This window comes from Oncorhynchus mykiss, chromosome 2 (assembly GCF_057628025.1).
Source record: "Oncorhynchus mykiss isolate SJ-2025 chromosome 2, ASM5762802v1, whole genome shotgun sequence".
Taxonomy (NCBI): Eukaryota; Metazoa; Chordata; class Actinopteri; order Salmoniformes; family Salmonidae; genus Oncorhynchus; species Oncorhynchus mykiss.
Window position 1 is genome coordinate 31,591,540 of NC_143023.1, and position 16,326 is coordinate 31,607,865.

General features: G+C 42.8%; 3 protein-coding genes across 4 annotated transcripts; 1 reads left to right on the forward strand and 2 right to left on the reverse strand.

Moving 5' to 3' along the window:
• Positions 1–415: 415 nt before the first annotated feature.
• Positions 416–4,946, reverse strand: lysmd1 (LysM, putative peptidoglycan-binding, domain containing 1). Its single transcript, XM_021559094.3, has 3 exons — positions 4,500–4,946; positions 3,987–4,303; positions 416–2,907 (listed from the first exon to the last, which is right to left on the reverse strand). Exons 1-3 carry the CDS (start codon positions 4,680–4,682, stop codon positions 2,721–2,723), a joined length of 687 nt encoding a protein of 228 aa, XP_021414769.1. The 5' UTR covers positions 4,683–4,946; the 3' UTR covers positions 416–2,720.
• Positions 4,501–8,408, forward strand: scnm1 (sodium channel modifier 1). 2 transcript variants are annotated; one of them, XM_021559085.3, is made up of 8 exons: positions 4,501–4,699; positions 5,304–5,374; positions 5,498–5,586; positions 5,686–5,780; positions 5,907–6,007; positions 6,103–6,254; positions 6,356–6,488; positions 6,691–6,996. In XM_021559085.3, exons 2-8 carry the CDS (start codon positions 5,361–5,363, stop codon positions 6,812–6,814), a joined length of 708 nt encoding a protein of 235 aa, XP_021414760.2. In that variant the 5' UTR covers positions 4,501–4,699; positions 5,304–5,360; the 3' UTR covers positions 6,815–6,996. The 2 variants fall into 2 exon arrangements, with proteins under 2 accessions (XP_021414760.2, XP_021414753.2); XM_021559078.3 differs by lacking the exon at positions 4,501–4,699 and adding an exon at positions 4,900–5,104 and having other exon boundaries at positions 6,691–8,408.
• On the reverse strand, positions 8,384–14,423 carry LOC110487143 (tropomodulin-4). The gene is made up of 9 exons (XM_021559071.3): positions 14,243–14,423; positions 13,582–13,738; positions 12,882–13,004; positions 10,228–10,320; positions 9,989–10,119; positions 9,729–9,836; positions 9,463–9,606; positions 9,080–9,224; positions 8,384–8,801 (listed from the first exon to the last, which is right to left on the reverse strand). The coding sequence occupies exons 1-9, from the start codon at positions 14,348–14,350 to the stop codon at positions 8,779–8,781; spliced, it is 1,032 nt and encodes a 343-aa protein (XP_021414746.1). The 5' UTR covers positions 14,351–14,423; the 3' UTR covers positions 8,384–8,778.
• Between the last annotated feature and the right edge of the window lie 1,903 nt (positions 14,424–16,326).

The window sequence follows — 16,326 nt, forward strand, 5'->3', positions numbered from 1 at the left end:
CAAGCGTGCAACGCTATCATCAAGTGTAAGGGTGGATACTTTGAAGAATATCAAATATATTTTGATTTGTTTAACACTTTTTTGGTTACTACATGATTCAATATGTGTTATTTCATAGTTATGTCTTCACTATTATTCTACAATATAGAAAATAGTTTTAAAAAAATAAAGAAAAAAACATGGAATGAGTAGGTGGGTCCAACATTTGACTGGTACAGTAGGTAGTGGGCAAAATAGAAATACCTGGGTGAAAAAGGGACAAACTGGTGAATCAACGGTAAAATCACATATCAAAAAGAGTAACCAGGCCAGATGCTTCTGAAATAACTAAAGGCAACATAAAATATATATTGTACTTCTAAACTACACGTCTAGATTTACTTAAACAGCAGAAAAGCAACAAATAGCAAGGAGATCCAACAAGTTTCTCACTTTAATTGAGTATGGCTAATTCAGTGTTAACAATACAATACATACAACCTTACCACTGCCTACAGCCTAGTGCCAAGATTAGAAAAAGAAAGTGCAATGCTCAGTATTCTTCTAAAAATAAATATGTACACCATTGCGTAATTGTAACAAACACCCAATGAAGACTAGGCTATACCAACTCACATTGGTTTCAATAATAAATATATATATTTGTTTCTATTGTTCTCCAAGACTTGCATATTTTTCACATTTCTGACATTGCATAAGACACTACGAGGTAGCTAGCATAACTCACATGATCTAGCGCCTGTGGCCAAACATAACTTGGAGAGTTACAAGATCACACTAACATACAAACACAACTCCAAAGTGTGACATTCTGACTCTCGTCTTGTGTAGTAAACGGACAACCAGACAGTGCTGTTCTGGACATGGCTAATATATAATACGTAATCAATGTACTACATCTTGAAATAACTTGGAAATAGTTCATTGTTTAATAAGAAGTCTTCTAAAACTTTTGACCGGTACTGTATAAGAACACCTACATACTCATTCAAGGGTTTTTCTTTACTTTTACTATTTTCTACATTGTAGAATAATAGTGAAGACATCAAAACTATGAAATAACATATCATTTAGTAATCAAAAAAATGGTTAAAGAAATCAAAATAGATTTTATATTTGAGATTCTTCAAATAGCCACCCTTTGCCTTGATGACAGCTTTGCACACTCTTGGCATTCTCTTAACCAGCGTCATGAGGTAGTCACCTAGAATGCATTTCAATTAACAGGTGTGCCTTCTTAAAAGTTAATTTGTGGAATTTCTTTCCTTCTTAATGCGTTTGAGCCAATCAGTTGTGTTGTGACAAGGTAGGGGTGGTATACAGAAGATAGCACTATTTGGTAAAATACCAAGTCTATATTATGGCAAGAACAGTTCAAATAGCAAAGAGAAACGACAGTCCATCATTACTGTAAGACATGAAGGTCAGTCAATATGGAAAATTTCAAGAACTTTGAAAGTTACTTCAAGTGCAGTCGCAAAAACCATAAAGCGCTATGATGAAACTGGCTCTCATGAGGACCGTCACAGGAATGGAAGACCCAGAGTTACCTCTGCTGCAGAGGACATGTTCAGTTGAGTAACCAGCCTCAGAAATTGCAGTCCAAATAAATGCTTCAGAGTTCAAGTAACAGACACATCTCAACATCAACTGTTCAGAGGAGACTGGGTGAATCAGGCTTTCATGGTTGAATTGCTACATAGAAACCACTACTAAAGTACACCAATAAGAAGAAGAGATTTTCTGGGGGCCAAGAAACACGAGCAATGGACATTAGACCGGTAGAAATCTGTCCTTTGGTCTGGAGTCCAAATTGGAGATTTTTGGTTCCAACCGCCGTGTCTTTGTGAGACGAGGTGTGGGTGAACGGATGATCTCTGCTTGTGCAATTCCCACCGTAAAGCATGGAGGAGGTGTTATGGTGCTTTGCTGGTGGTACTGTGATTTATTTAGATTTCAAGGCACCCTTAACCAGCTTGGCTACCACAGCATTCTGCAGCGATATTCCATCCCATCTGGTTTGGGCTAAGTGGGACTATCATTTGTTTTTCAACAGAACAATGACCCAACACACCTCCAGGCTGAGTAAGGGCTATTTTACCAAGAAGTGATGGAGTGCAGATGACCTGGCCTCCACAATGCCCCGACATCAACCAAATTGAGATGGTTTGGGATGAGTCGGACTGCAGAGTGAAGGAAAAGCAGAAAACAAGTGCTCAGCGTATGTGGGAACTCCTTCAAGATTGTTGGAAAAGCATTCCTCATGAAGCTGGTTGAGAGAATGCCAAGAGTGTGCAGAGCTGTCATCAAGGCAAAGGGTGGCTACTTTGAAGAACCTAAAATATATCATATATTTTTGATTTGTTTACTACATGATTCCATATATTTACTACATGATTCCGTTTTATTTCAAAATTTTGATGTCTTCACTACAAATGGAGAAAATAGTAAAAATAAAGAAAACCATTGAATGAGTAGGTGTTCTAAAACTTTTGACCAGTAGTGTATTGTCAAAATGAAACTCATCCTCCCAGCAAAATAATTATATCAACAGTGCTAACGACCAACTTTCAAGTACCAAGTCCATAGAGCAGCAGGTTACTCGTTAGTGAAAATAAGAACCCTCCTAAATCTGTTTGCCAGATTAGCTTGGCGGCCAATCCCTTTGATTTATGCATTAGTACATGTGTCCCATGATCTTCCTGACAGAGGCAATGAAATCACAACTCAAAGATCTCATCCTCTCTTTCTCTCAGTTTCTTGGTGCATTTGGTGATGGTGAGGGGCAATGCACCAAGTATGGCTTGCTGATGCATTCTGGGAGAGGTGACAACCGTGGCACTGTTTGACCTTGTAAATCGACGGTCTGTTGTCTTGCTGGTGGCACAAGCTTCCAAAGATGTCAATCTGTGATGGAAAACCCCAACAGGTGAAATAAACAGAAGCTTGACAAAATCATTATATGAAGAGCTAAGCACATAATACAGTGTTTCCCAAACTATGGGGTCGCGAGAAAAACGTAAATACATTTGTTTTAACTTGCTGTTGCCGCTTGATGCAGTTCCAATAAACATAACAATTTCTATTGTCTTCCTACAAATGTCTCCATCTTTTGAACCGTTCAAGCTTCAAAATGTTATGACCCCATCACTCAAATATAAGACTTTGTTTGCCTCTACAATGACCACAAATGAATAATTAAGAGTGGACAAGACAAGGAACTAAGTCAGACTTTTTTTTCTTCTTTTTCACACAGAAGATCATACAAAAATATTTCCTGATCATCTTCTGAACTCCCCAATACCTTTCTGTTGCATGTCACTTCAAAGCATACTTCCTTCAGATTGAAATACTGTCAGACTGATTTGCAATAGACTGTCTTAGCCCCAATTAAAAAATTGAAACATTGGCCGTTGATTACATACCTTTTTTTTTTTTACATGGTGGGGTGGCACATTTTTTTTTATATCATAATGGGGTCACGGGACAAAAAAGTTTGGGAACCCCTGATAATAACATGCTATTGATGTCATGACATCATCACATTGACACCCTACATGTTTAAATGGATATTAGCATTTCATCAAAGTTAAAGCTGCAAACGTTTTGGGCGACTGACCAATTTCAAATAGAAATGTGTTATAGATCTGTCATTCTCATTGAAAGCAAATCTAAGATGCTGTAAATCTGTTCTTTGTGAACTATTTCTATGCTTCCTTTTCTTAAATTTCATTTTTGCATATTTTCTCTTTTGGTTTTGTACACCATATTCAAACAGCTAAATACAATATTTTTGGTCATGGAAAAGGCATTCCACAATATATTTGCTTGTTTTGTTACAAACTGAAATTAGGAAAACTATTGGATTTTGGTGGAGCGATTTCTGCATAGTGCATCTTTAAGAACTTTAACGTAAACTCTCAGACTGACCACTAGTTTATGACAGGACAGAATAGTACGATATTAAGTTATCTGGGTGAATTTACCGTTTTTCTCCCTCTTGGCATCTTTTCACAGCTTGCTTGGACTGGCTGATCATACGATCCATCCTTTTTAAGAAATTCATTGGAGAAAGTTCTGATATGCCTTCTTGTGTCTTTTCAGAGTTGTTCACTGGCTTCCCATTTTGAGTAGAGCCTTCTTTACTTGCACTGTCCTGTACCTGGCCTGAGTCCTCCTCAGTCACATCAACCCCACTATTAGCATCACTGTTGTAGTCTGACAGCACAGGGATAGAAAGAGACTTCTTTAAGAATATCGAGTCATTCGTGTACAGTCTATTTGCTCTTTTGATTTGTTCCATCTGTTAAAAAGAGAAAATTGCAGAATATGTGAGTTTATGAAGGTAAACAAAGTTATCACCATAGCAAAAGCCTACAAAAGCCAATTTTGAGTTGTCATGCAATAAAAACTCCTCACTGACAAACTGTCTACTGGGGAAACATTAAAAATAGTCAAACAATTAGGAAGAATGTCAATGCCATTGTCTAGCTACTCACAGATACTCCATATTTCAACGCGAGTCCTTGCAGCGTCTCTCCTGGTTGAACTAGGTGTTCAATTCGTCTTTGTCGTACCGGAGAAAGGTTGGATTGTACAAGACTGCCGTATGACCTCGTGCGGTTAACGGGGACTAGACCGTCTCCACTGGTTGAAAGAGGAGCCCGTTCCCCGTGGAACATGGTGGAGCTTGTAACTGGTAAGCTAACTAGCAGTAGTTTGTCAGCTAGCTAAATCGCCTACCATGCGAGTATACAACTAGAAAACCCGTATAATCGTTATTGTAGGGAGGTGCTAGCTAATAACAGTGTTAAAGTGCATGTAGCTAGTTTACCTTATCCCGTCGACTAGTTAGCTTCGAAACAAAAACTTACCATAAAGATTTATTCAGGCACTGTCAGTTTCCATGGCTGCCGTGGTATGACCAACTCCCATAATTCCTCACTGAAAGCAGGAAGTAGCTAAATTACAAACGGCTTTGAAGATGTTTGGAGTAGCTAGCTATTAGCAAATAAAAGACCTTCAACTACCAAATATATTTAGCTAAACCTAAATGTCGTTTAAAAGAGATGGCAATGATCAGAGTCAATTGAATATCCTCAAGGTAAGCCATCTTACTAGTTGTTGCTTACATAAATCAGTTTGGACGCATGGAGCAGCTTGTGACCATATATAACTGATTCAAACGTTACTTTAGCTAGCTATATGGTAAAGTTTGTAATTTGTACTGTTTCATATTAGCTAACTAAGTATTTATCTAGTTAGATAACGTAGCTAGCTAACGTTAATTATTTATTTCCCAGAAACGGCGTGTTGCAGATCTCCTGTCCAATTTCATTCCAGAGGATGAGGCAGCCTTGATGAAAAATGGAAGGTGAAGCACCGGCATCATTGCTATCAACTGGAATGAATCCTTAACCAGATCTTAGTGTTGTTTTTATTTGGCAGAGCAAGCACTTATCATGAGCATCTGTATTTTTTCCTAATTCCCTTTCAGATACACCTGCCTTGTGTGTTCATACCGCCCTGTTTTTGATACAGTTGACATGCTGACAGTACACAGAAAGGGGAAAAGACATCTCGAAGGTGGTACATATGAATGATCAATTGTTTTCCCAAGCAGGAAGCTATATCAAAACCATCTGTGAAAGCTGAATGTACCAACACTAATCCTTTTTTTGCCAGGGATGAAGTGGTTTTATGGAAAGAAAACTCAACTGAAAAATGAGATATCTAAACGAAAACATGAAAACTATGTTCAAGCTGAAGATAGCCAACAGGTAAAGCTATATAACTAGCTCAGTTACTCAGTGAAATATTGTGTCTTTGTAAACCTGAGGCTTTAGACTAGTGTAAACTGGAGTGTTGACTATGCGTCATGTTGTTTTTTTTTGTTTTCCCCATAGGAACCCTCTAGTTCTGCCCCCCTGTTGACACAGACACGTAAACTCACCCACCACGCCTTATTGAAGACTGTGCCATACAACAGTTGTCACAAAAAGACAAGGTACTCTATGTTGAAAGTGATATGTTATTGTGGAGTAGTACCCTACACATTACTACAATCACATGTTCATAGACCCCTTTGAAATGTATTTCCAGTACAAAGTCTGAAAAAGAATCAACTAGTTCCATTCCAGACTGTGACATCAGCCCCTCCAGCACAAGACTATTATCACCACATCAAACGTCAGTGGAGACGATAAGAGATACAGACATCATGTCCTTACCCAGTTCCAACAGTAATACAGCAGGTAAAGTCTAGATGTATTGTTAATAATGTTATCCTATTACAAATCTATAATGATTGTTCTCCCCTCTAACCCTTTTGTTCAATGCCGTTCATCCTCACTAGTCAATCAGGGATCGTGTCCAATCGGGAGAAATAATGAAGTGTGTAAGGAGTCTCAGCCAACAGCGACCCAGGAGTCGGAACCTATGACAGCTCAAAGGAGGGGAGAGATGGAGCATTACCTTAAATTGAAAAGGTACTGTGTACCTAGAAAGTCTTGACTCATTCAGCTTCACCACTGATCAGCATTTGTCATTTCATTCAAATTTCTCACTGGCTTCATGCATATTTTAAGCTCGTTTTTTCAAATGTGAAGGCTGCAGTTATGTAAGTTCACCACCAGAGGTCAGTATGCCATCTTAACTTTTCTACCACCTCTCTTTCACTTTCTGCCTCAGTGCGGGATGGCTGCAAGACAGGAGTGGCCAGTGGGTAAAGGATGAGAATGTGGAGTTTGATTCGGATGAAGAGGAACCCTCATTGCTCCCATCCTCTCCCCCCACTGACGCAACAGAGGGCTGACCAGATGAGCAGCAGTGACCAGATCAACACCACCACCTTCCCACAATCCCTAACCCTTTCCTCAAACCCTGCTGCTGACACAAAGGTCCCGTTTGGACATACATCTGTTGACTCAACAGTTATGGAGCGCACTCTGTTGCGGTAATGACAACATTAAAAGAGCAGTACTAGATCATCTTGAACTGCCTCCATGCTTCCTTTGTTCCTTGGAACTGCCTCCATGCTTTCCTATCTCAGGGAAGATGCATTGGTGCTTGAGACAATGCTTTGATTGATTCTCAGCACCCTTTGTGTTATTCCGTTTGCCCATTTTATTTAGGTCCAACACCTCCCCTGTTAAGGCTATGCTTCTGTGAGTTTACCATAAATCAACAGCATATAGGACAATATTACTGCTAATTTTGGTAGTGGAGCCACCGGTTAACATTCTTCAGAAGGTTCTCATTTGTGACCACTCTATATATTGGATAACCTAGAGAAAGGGAGCGTGTGGACTTAACGTGGGTTAGTTTTAAATGATGATGTTAAAGTGTGGCAAAAACGGAGTACCTGATCATTTTTTTTGAGCTCAGTGCGTGACTTCCACAAGACGTTTGGAGTGTTTGTTGACAGTTTTTACCTCGTGTCGATGCAGTCGTGTGTCATCAAGACTGATGTTATGGAGTTAAATTGTCAATGCAATAAGTCATGTTGATTCTATCATGTTACTTGTACTTTTAGATGACTAAACAAAACAGTTGTCCTCCATTGCTAACTAGCCACAATGTTCAATGTCTGTTTGAATAACCCAGATACAAGGGAGTAAAATAAAGCACTACTTAACTTAGAACTGTATACCAGGTCAGTCACTAAATACTCTGCTTGGTACCCTACATAACTATAAATACACATGCACTTTACTGTGGCTGAATGATCAAAGGGGAATAAATAACCCCAGGAATAGCATCTGGTATGGCAATACTGACCTTAAATCATTACAAGCCTGATCCCTGTGCCAAATGTCACTCTTTATGGATGTAGCCGTACCACTGCAATCAAGGTTTCAAAACCCATCTCCCAATTTATTCAAAACCTGCTAGGCGACATTTCTTTACAAGAAATTATAAATGTTGCTTAAATTGAGCATGATAATCAAAACACATTGCTTAATACATGTATACAATGAATGTGTACATGGAGAAGGGAGCCACTCCAATGCTATCAAAATCCTCAGAGGTTAGCAGCTGTTTGGTGAAGGCTCACGAGTCTCCTTGGGTGCATATGGGTGCCCCCTCCCCTTCAGACCCTTTTAAAAGTTGGTATATTCTGGGAAGGGTAACTCAAGCCCAGAGGACTAGGTTACATTCCCAATGGGGGGAGTAAAAATAGGTCAGGAGGTTTGGGGATCCGGCAGGCTCAATGAGGTATTGAATTGTTCCGATTCTCAAGATCTCGGAGCACACGGTATACTCTTGTATCTGCTTGTACCTTGTGTCAGCTCTGAATTTTGAACCATGGAAATTATGAATGTTGAATATTATGTATGTTCACATGAGGTGATGAAATGGCAAAAATATCACATTCAGCCCATTAAAACAATTATTTAAACATTTTATTTAAAGTATTTACAGATTTTCTTTTCCTAGATATAGCACCACCACCATGTAGGAGTTCAGTCATTTTCTGAGTGTGTTTTCATGGCACAGTCTAGAAGCATAAACGACACTTTACAACACTTTTTTACAATGCTTTTATGATGAATTCAATGGTCTACAAAAAGCTGTTTGTGGTTAATGAAATGGAAAGCTTGGACACAGACATAGAAATGAACACCCGGCCTTGAGAGGAGCACAGAGGGTTTGTTGCGCCCCATTGACAAAGCTAGCGCAAAGCTGTCAATGGCAGTTGTTTGAGTTGTTAGGTCCAAGGGGCTGAATTGATAGGCTAGCGTCTTGTGAGCGCAATCTCGTTGCTCCACTCTCATCTCATCTTACTCTCTGTTGACGAACTGGACAGAGAAAGAAAAGGAACAATATGAGTCAGCCAGAGTACATTATCAATGGTCATCCGAAAGCTGAAATACCTCAGTAACAGGCTAGACCACCTAGGACAACTAAACATGAACTGAAAATCTGTCATCATGTCAGAATTATAGCCACTTTCTGAGGGTATTATGACAGCCTCGTCACAAAAACCCTAACAGGAAGAATGTCAAGCACTTTAAAATTGACCATGTTAAACGAAATACAATAATTGTCAGTACGCATGCATTCTCCAGACACTCACTTATGTCATTGTTCCTGGTGATGGCGATGGCTGCTCTAGCCCGAGGCCCCTGCTGGGTGAAGTGGTAGCCGATCTTTACGATGCTGGAGTTGTTCTCCAACATGGTGGCAATCTCCATCTCACAGGAGTCCCCCAGTTTCTGTCTCTAGGAGTGGGGTGGGTCAAAGGATGAAAAGGACTTCAATAACCCCATAACCACACAAAATCACAGCATTATCTTGTTATAAGTTTATTATAGTTTTTTCTATAGTCTTTTAATGTCTTTTGAGGAACTCAGGGAATTTGTTTTATATTCAGTTGTTTATACAGCATACATACAGTATGTAGCACTATTCAAATGTATGTATTCATACTATAGCATACTTTCTGTATGGGTGTCTGACCTGGTTGTCAATCTTGATCTCGGTCAGTGTGGTGTTGTTGGCCATGGCCTTGACGATGGCATTCATGCCCTCGCAGGTGATGAAGTTGGACTCGATGTTAAGACTCTGCAGAGTGGTGTTCTCCTGGAGCATCTCAGCAACAGCCTGATTCACACACAGACAGACTAGACTAGAGTCACATTCATTAGTAACAGGGGGAAAATTACAATAAGGATGTGAAAATGAAGATTCTTTGTTGCTAGTCTGGGGGAGAAAGATGTACTCACATAGGCCACGGGGTCGTTGCTACGGGTAGCAGCAATGCTCAGATACTCCACGTGAGTGTTGCCCTTCATCGCCTCAAAGATCTCTTTCAGAGTTGGGATGGGAATGTCCTACAGGACAGACAGATCTCAATCACTTTATGCTGATTCAGTACGCCATAACACACAAGGCTACACGCTACCATCAAGTGATCTCATCCTCCATTGTAGAATTGGTCACTGTGTACGTTCAGACCATAGGATCTAAAGCCCACTGGCTTCACCTTGATGTTGTTGAGGTTGACATCAAACAGGCTGCTGTCGTTTTTCTGGATCTGCTGAAGGGTTTCCTCCACGTTTGTGGGGTTGGGGGGCTCGTCTGGGAAGATCTTGAATGCATCTGGTTTTACTACGCCTAAAAGCACAGGAGTATCACAGGTTAGTGTGACTTTCCTAAACATGTAATATACAGAATACCGTAGTAGGTATGTTCTGCTCTGCTGGTCAACCTCGTCATACGTACTGTTGATGCCCTCTGTGTTGGCGATGGTACCAGTGGTGCCCAATGCGTCGTAGTACTGCTTGTTGCTCATCAGTGTGTACATTCCCAGAATAGCTGCAAAGAAATGGGAAGGATTTATATATCTGTAACTCTCATTCATCATCCAGTAATATTTCCTCAGTTCAACATAATTAATGGTAGCTGTCAGCTGAGACCTTTAGCATGTTATTGCCCCAGTAAGTAATCACAAGGCCTTCATTATAACTAAACTGAGAGTGTATGTGACTGCAATAATTTATGAGGGCATTGTTTTGACAGGCAGGTCTCCCAATCTCAATTATACTCTACATATCTTCATGTAGAGAGGTGTATCTATTTCAACAACTGAATTGTACATTTACAGTATACACTCAACACTGTGCAGTACATTGTATCATGAGGTACAGTATTTACCATGTTATGCACGTGCCTACTCTGTGTGTCTGCTTGACCAGATAAGGACATTGTAGCCTTTCCTCAGTTCTCACAGAGAGAGCTGCAGTCACTGTCTCTAATCTCAGTGCCTCCAGGCCCTAAGGACGTTATGAAACCAAACAATGCGAGCCATGCAGACACACCAAGCCCAATGTTATTCTAACTGAAAATGGGCCAACACATAATGAATGGTTATTTGGCCCCTAATTTAGATGCATACATAGACATAGAGGCCATTCTATTGTTCAGTTTGACACCACGCCCTGGGGACAAGTACTTTAAATTCCAAATATGCGGGTGAGTTAGCTCAGCTAAGCACTGCTAATTTTACAAGATGGGACGTAGAACAATGGTCTCCTAAAAATATTGAGCTGCTGTTGCTTTGCTCAAATCCCCAGTAGAGGGCAGCACTTTGAATATCTCTCTCACAGTCTCATTAAAGACGGCCCCTCGCCACCAAACTGTGTCACACACCAACTGCTGTGACAGCAATCCCCCACCGCCCACGGGCTCTGACCTGGGGCAGGCTGGGAATTATGGGAGGGAAGGCCTTGTGAGGAGACCGGGATCCAGAGACAGCTGGTCTGGTGCAAACGTGCCAATGTCACCATGCTTGACTCTACAGTAGCTTTACAGTACATCCCAGCCTCTCAATAATTACCACAATTCCCCAAATACCATCAGTATTATTAAGAGTGAATAAAAAGCATCAATTAAATCTCAACTGACTGAGTCCCTCTCCCTCCCTTGCTGCTGGTGGAGCCGGCCAGGCAGCTATGCTATTGTGGACTCAGATCCAGCCCCAAACAAAAGAGTGACAGAGGCTAACAAAAGTCTAATCCTCATCTGGACTCCCTCCAGGGTCAAAACTGTGTTCTCAATGAGGGGGTTAATGACTGGCTAATCTATGTGGACACACAGTTCCACTCCCCAAACTCCCCCACTGTCACTTTCCTTACGCCTATTCTCTGTGGCTGTGGCTCTGCTGTTAAAGGAAAAGCAGTTAGGAGGCCTGCCTCTCGGTCTGAGGCTCCCCTGCACCGTGGGTGGATACGGAGTGGGATTTAACTATTGTGATAAACAGTGTTTGTTCTGGGCCATACTCTGAATGATATGTGAATAAGGGTGTTATGGTCTCACATGGTTGTGTAGCTCAAAAGAGGTCGAGGCGTGAATGCTCATCGAATTAGATATCATTGGGAAACAAAAAATGTACCGTGTGTTTTTTTGGGTGAAAATCACCTATATCAAATTGAACCATAAATAACTTTGTTGTTTTGAAACAATGTCAGAGACATTTTGCAGATGCAGTAAATGATGAAGTCCTTGTTAGGCATTGATATGAAGTAAGCACAGTGTGAGTTCAAAAACAACCAACAAATCGGGTTGGCACTGTAAAGGATGATGAGACCAAAATATCTGTTCAAGCATTTGACACCTCCATTGGGGTAAACATGGAAAAAATGTAAACACGTTGATTCAATTAATTACGTTTAAAACAAGGTTGCCTCTTGTTTGGTGTAAATTGATATAGTACCTTTACCCAACAGACAAGTCTGACTCCCTCCCCATCCCTCTTTCCATTCCTCCCTTCTTTTGGTGGCTCTTGACCAGCTTATTTTTGTGTTGCTGCTGAGCGCAGGGAATTGGAGCCCCCCCATGCCATGTCCCACATCCCATGTCTTTGCATGTCTGTATATGTGGGATTGGGTCTGTGAAGCACTGGAACAATAATATTATGGACCAATAAGCAATGGAATAATATGGGCATATGACAAAATAATAAAATAGGCCAGGGTCACTGTAAACAATTGGGTCACATTACACAGGGCCGGCCCCAGGCATAAGATTTTGAAAAAGGTCAAGTTTTTGCTGTGAGCCAATGGGGTAACCAAGGATAACCATTGGGCTGTTTTCTCGCAAAGCGGGCGGGGCCACAATGTTCTATTTAATACCAGCTGGGAGTATTGGGCAACATCACATTGAAACAATGTAAGGACAGAGAGGGATAGGGTGGCAGGTAGCCTAGCGGTTGGGCCAGGTAACCGAAAGGTCGCTGGTTTGAGTCCCCGAACCAACTAGGTGGAAAATCTTTTGATGTACCCTTGAGCAAGGAACTTAACCCTAATTGCTCCTGTAAGTCGCTCTGGATAAGAGCGTCTGCTAAATGACAAAAATGTAAAAAATGGATAGGTTCTCACCTGCGATGTCACACATCTCAGCGTCAGTGGCATTCTTCAGAGCCTCCTCCAGCTCAGGCTCCAGGGTGATCTGCTCATGGTCGGGGATCTTTCCATGGCCCTCCTTAGGAACAAACGCTCTCCCTGGAGAGGGACAGAGAGAGAGAGAGAGAGAGAAGAAGGAGAGAAGTAGAGAGAAAGACACATACAGAGGGACTGTCAGGGAAACTAGTATCCAAGGGGTCATGAGCAGACTGTAAACAAACAGTACCTATAGCACCAGGGGAAAACCTTTGTTCTCTCAGAATGTATCTTGTATCATATAACTTCATATTGAGATTCTAAAGAATGACATGATTGTAATATTCCACTTACAGTGGATTTGTTTTTGTTTTAGTAAAACAATGATTTGGATTGTTTCTGAAAAACACTAAGAAAGCCCTGGTTTATATGGGCTTTGTGAATAAACGCCAAAAAACTACATTTTCTATTGTATAATTGTATGCATCCCATTTCCATATCAATGTTACACAACTGCTAAAATTACACTTTTAAGTCATCACTTATCATGACTTATTTATAAAGTTAAAAACGTTTGATTGTTTTTCAGTTAAAAGCAGTGGTTCTGAGACTGTGGGTCGGGACCCAAAAGCCACTCATGTAGTGTGGAGTGTGGAGTAGTGGAGTCAATAGTGTTGTTCAGTAGTGTAGTGTACCGTACCTTTCTTCTCGCCAGTAAAAGGCACTAGGTCGTCCCTGTCCTCATGCTCCAGAGCTGTTTTCTCTAAGTGATCCAGCAGGGCGTCACGATCAAACGCCCCCGTTGGGCTCTTCTTGGTTTGGTCACGCTGGCGGTACCCGGCTGGCAGGATGGCATTCTGGGACAGAAACAGTAGGGGTCAGAGGGCATGTGGACATTGTACAAAGAGTTCTGAATCCTCTGAGGTTCTAGTAGCTGGTTGATTGAGACTGTGGTTTTTGAGATGTTGGAAAATGGATTTATACGATTTGTAACTACAGTATGAAGCTGTGTAATCAACAGAAAATTCCTAAGTAAGTCTTACAATGTCCGAGGTCAAGGTAACATGGGGATTATGTTATTGGCAGTGCCTCAGTTGTGTTGGTGTTCTGGGTGTATCAGTGAATCTGTTGTGTAAGGTACGCCAGGATTGTGGGCTCGGTTCGCAGGGCCACTCACACGTAAAATGTATGCATATATGAATGTCGCGTTTGGATAGAAAGTGTCTGCTAAATGGCACATTATTATTATTATTATTATACTATGAGCCTTGTGGATACCTCAGTCTTTGAGTCCCTGGAGTTATCCTTTCTACAATTAACTCCCTTATTTGCCACAAGGGGCCCTCTGGGGCCCTCAGTACCTCGGGGTCCATCTCCAGCAGCTCACACTCCAGCGCCTCTATCTCCTCAGGGCTCATCCCTTTGAGGATGGCATCCTCGTCGATGTCCCGGGGGTCGCTTTTTGACATATCTGCAGGCTGGCTGGGCTCCTAGCTAGGGTCACAAACACACCACACACCCCTGGGGTAGAGCAGGGCACTTTCTGTGGGGAGAAGCAAGAGAAAGGAGAGGATGCACTTGTGAGACAGGGATACAGATTGGACAGATCTTGACAGATATGACCTCTCAGATCACAATAGTGAAGGATACTATGTGTCGGTGTCCTATTAGGACTAGCCAGTGTGACAGAACCTGGGTAGCTAGGCCTTAAGCACACAAACTATTTTAATTTACTGTGTCTCGTGAGCAACTTATGTGTCACGACTTCCTCCGAAGTCGATGCCTCTCCTTGTTCGAGCAGCGTTCGGCGGTCGGTGGAAAGTCCAGACTATGGTGGAAAGTCCAGACCAGGTCTCCACCGTGCGCTTTCCTCCTGAATATGCCGATTTGGCTCACGCCTTCTCCAAAAAGAAGGCGACTCAATTACCACCCCATCGACGGGGCGATTGTGCAATAAATCTCCTGGTAGATGCTGCACTTCCCAGGAGTCACTGTATCCCCTCTCACAGGCGGAGACAGCGGCTATGGAAACATATGTCTCCGAATCCCTGCGTCAGGGGTACATTCGGTCCTCCACTTCACCCGACTCCTCGAGTTTCTTTTTTGTGAAGAAGAAGGAGGGAGGTCTGCGCCCGTGTATTGACTATAGAGGTCTGAACCAGATCACTGTGAGGTACAGTTACCCGTTACAGCTCATAGCCACAGCGATTGAGTCAATGCACTGAGCGTGCTTCTTCACCAAACTAGATCTCAAGAGCGCTTACAACCTGGTGCGTATCCAGGAGGGAGACGAGTGGAAGACAGCTCTCAGTACCACCTCAGGGCACTATGAGTACCTCGTCATGCCGTACGGCTTGATGAATGCGCCATCAGTCTTCCAAGCCTTTGTAGATTCGATTTTCAGGGACCTGCACGGGCAGGGTGTAGTGGTGTATATTGATGTAATTCTGATATACTCCGCTACACGCCTGTTGGAGCATGACCTGTACGTCAAGGCTGAGAAATGCCTGTTCTTCCAGCAGTCTGTCTCCTTCGTAGGTTACTGCATTTCCACCTCAGGGGTGGAAATGGAGAGTGACCGTATTTCAGCCATGCGTAATTGGCCAAGTCCCACCACGGTAAAGGAGGCGCAGCGGTTCTCAGGGTTTGCCAACTACTACCGGAGGTTTATCCGGGGTTTTGGTCAGGTAGCGGCTCCCATTACCTCACTGCTGAAGGGAGGCCCGGTACGTTTGCAGGTATGTTTGCAGTGGTCGGCTGAGGCGGACAGGGCTTTTGGTCACCTGAGGGCTCTGTCTACCTCGGCTCCCGTGCTGGCCCATCCGGATCCCTCTTTGGCGTTCATAGTGGAGGTGGAAGCGTCCGAGGCTGGGATAGGAGCTGTACTCTGTGCTCTCAGCGCTCAGGTACACCGCAGAAGCTCCGCCCCTGTGCCTTCTTCATGAAGAAGCTCAGCCCGGCGGAGCGAAACTATGACGTGGGAGACCGGGAGCTGTTGGCTGTCATCAAGGCCTTGAAGGCGTGGAGACCTTGGCTTGAGGGGGCTAAACACCCTTTTCTCATCTGGACTGACCACTGCAATCTGGAGTACATCCGGGCAGCGAGGAGACTGAACCCTCGCCGGGCAAGGTGGGCCATGTTTTTCACCCGTTTTGTGTTCACCCTTTCCTACAGACCAGGCTGCCAGAACGTGAAGGCAGACACATTGTCCCGGCGGTATGACACAGAGGGGCAGCCCATGGATCCCACTCCCATACTCCCCGCCTCCTGCCTGGTGGCGCCGGTAGTGTGGGAGCTGGACGCGGACATTGAGCAGGCATTACGTGCAGAGCCCGCTCCCGTCCAGTGTCTCTCCAGGTGGAGAGGGTTAACCAGGATGTGGGTAGGTTTCTGAGATCCTATTGCCAGGATCGGTTGGGGGAGTGGGCAGCGTTCGTGCCCTGGG

Bases quoted from the DNA above. Each gene is read 5' to 3' on its own strand.
- scnm1 (XM_021559078.3), top strand. From the start codon at position 5,054: ATGTCGTTTAAAAGAGATGGCAATGATCAGAGTCAATTGAATATCCTC. The intron at 5,375-5,497 runs GTGAAGCACCGG...ATTCCCTTTCAG, and splicing joins GCCTTGATGAAAAATGGAAG to ATACACCTGCCTTGTGTGTT. The intron at 5,781-5,906 runs GTAAAGCTATAT...TTTTCCCCATAG, and splicing joins AAGCTGAAGATAGCCAACAG to GAACCCTCTAGTTCTGCCCC.
- LOC110487143 (XM_021559071.3), bottom strand. From the start codon at position 14,350: ATGTCAAAAAGCGACCCCCGGGACATCGACGAGGATGCCATCCTCAAA. The intron at 13,005-13,581 runs GTACGGTACACT...GTCCCTCTCCAG, and splicing joins TTTTACTGGCGAGAAGAAAG to GGAGAGCGTTTGTTCCTAAG. The intron at 10,321-12,881 runs GTGAGAACCTAT...ATTTCTTTGCAG, and splicing joins TGAGATGTGTGACATCGCAG to CTATTCTGGGAATGTACACA.
- lysmd1 (XM_021559094.3), bottom strand. From the start codon at position 4,682: ATGTTCCACGGGGAACGGGCTCCTCTTTCAACCAGTGGAGACGGTCTA. The intron at 4,304-4,499 runs GTGAGTAGCTAG...TCTTTTTAACAG, and splicing joins CGTTGAAATATGGAGTATCT to ATGGAACAAATCAAAAGAGC. The intron at 2,908-3,986 runs GTAAATTCACCC...TTTCCATCACAG, and splicing joins TGCCAAGAGGGAGAAAAACG to ATTGACATCTTTGGAAGCTT.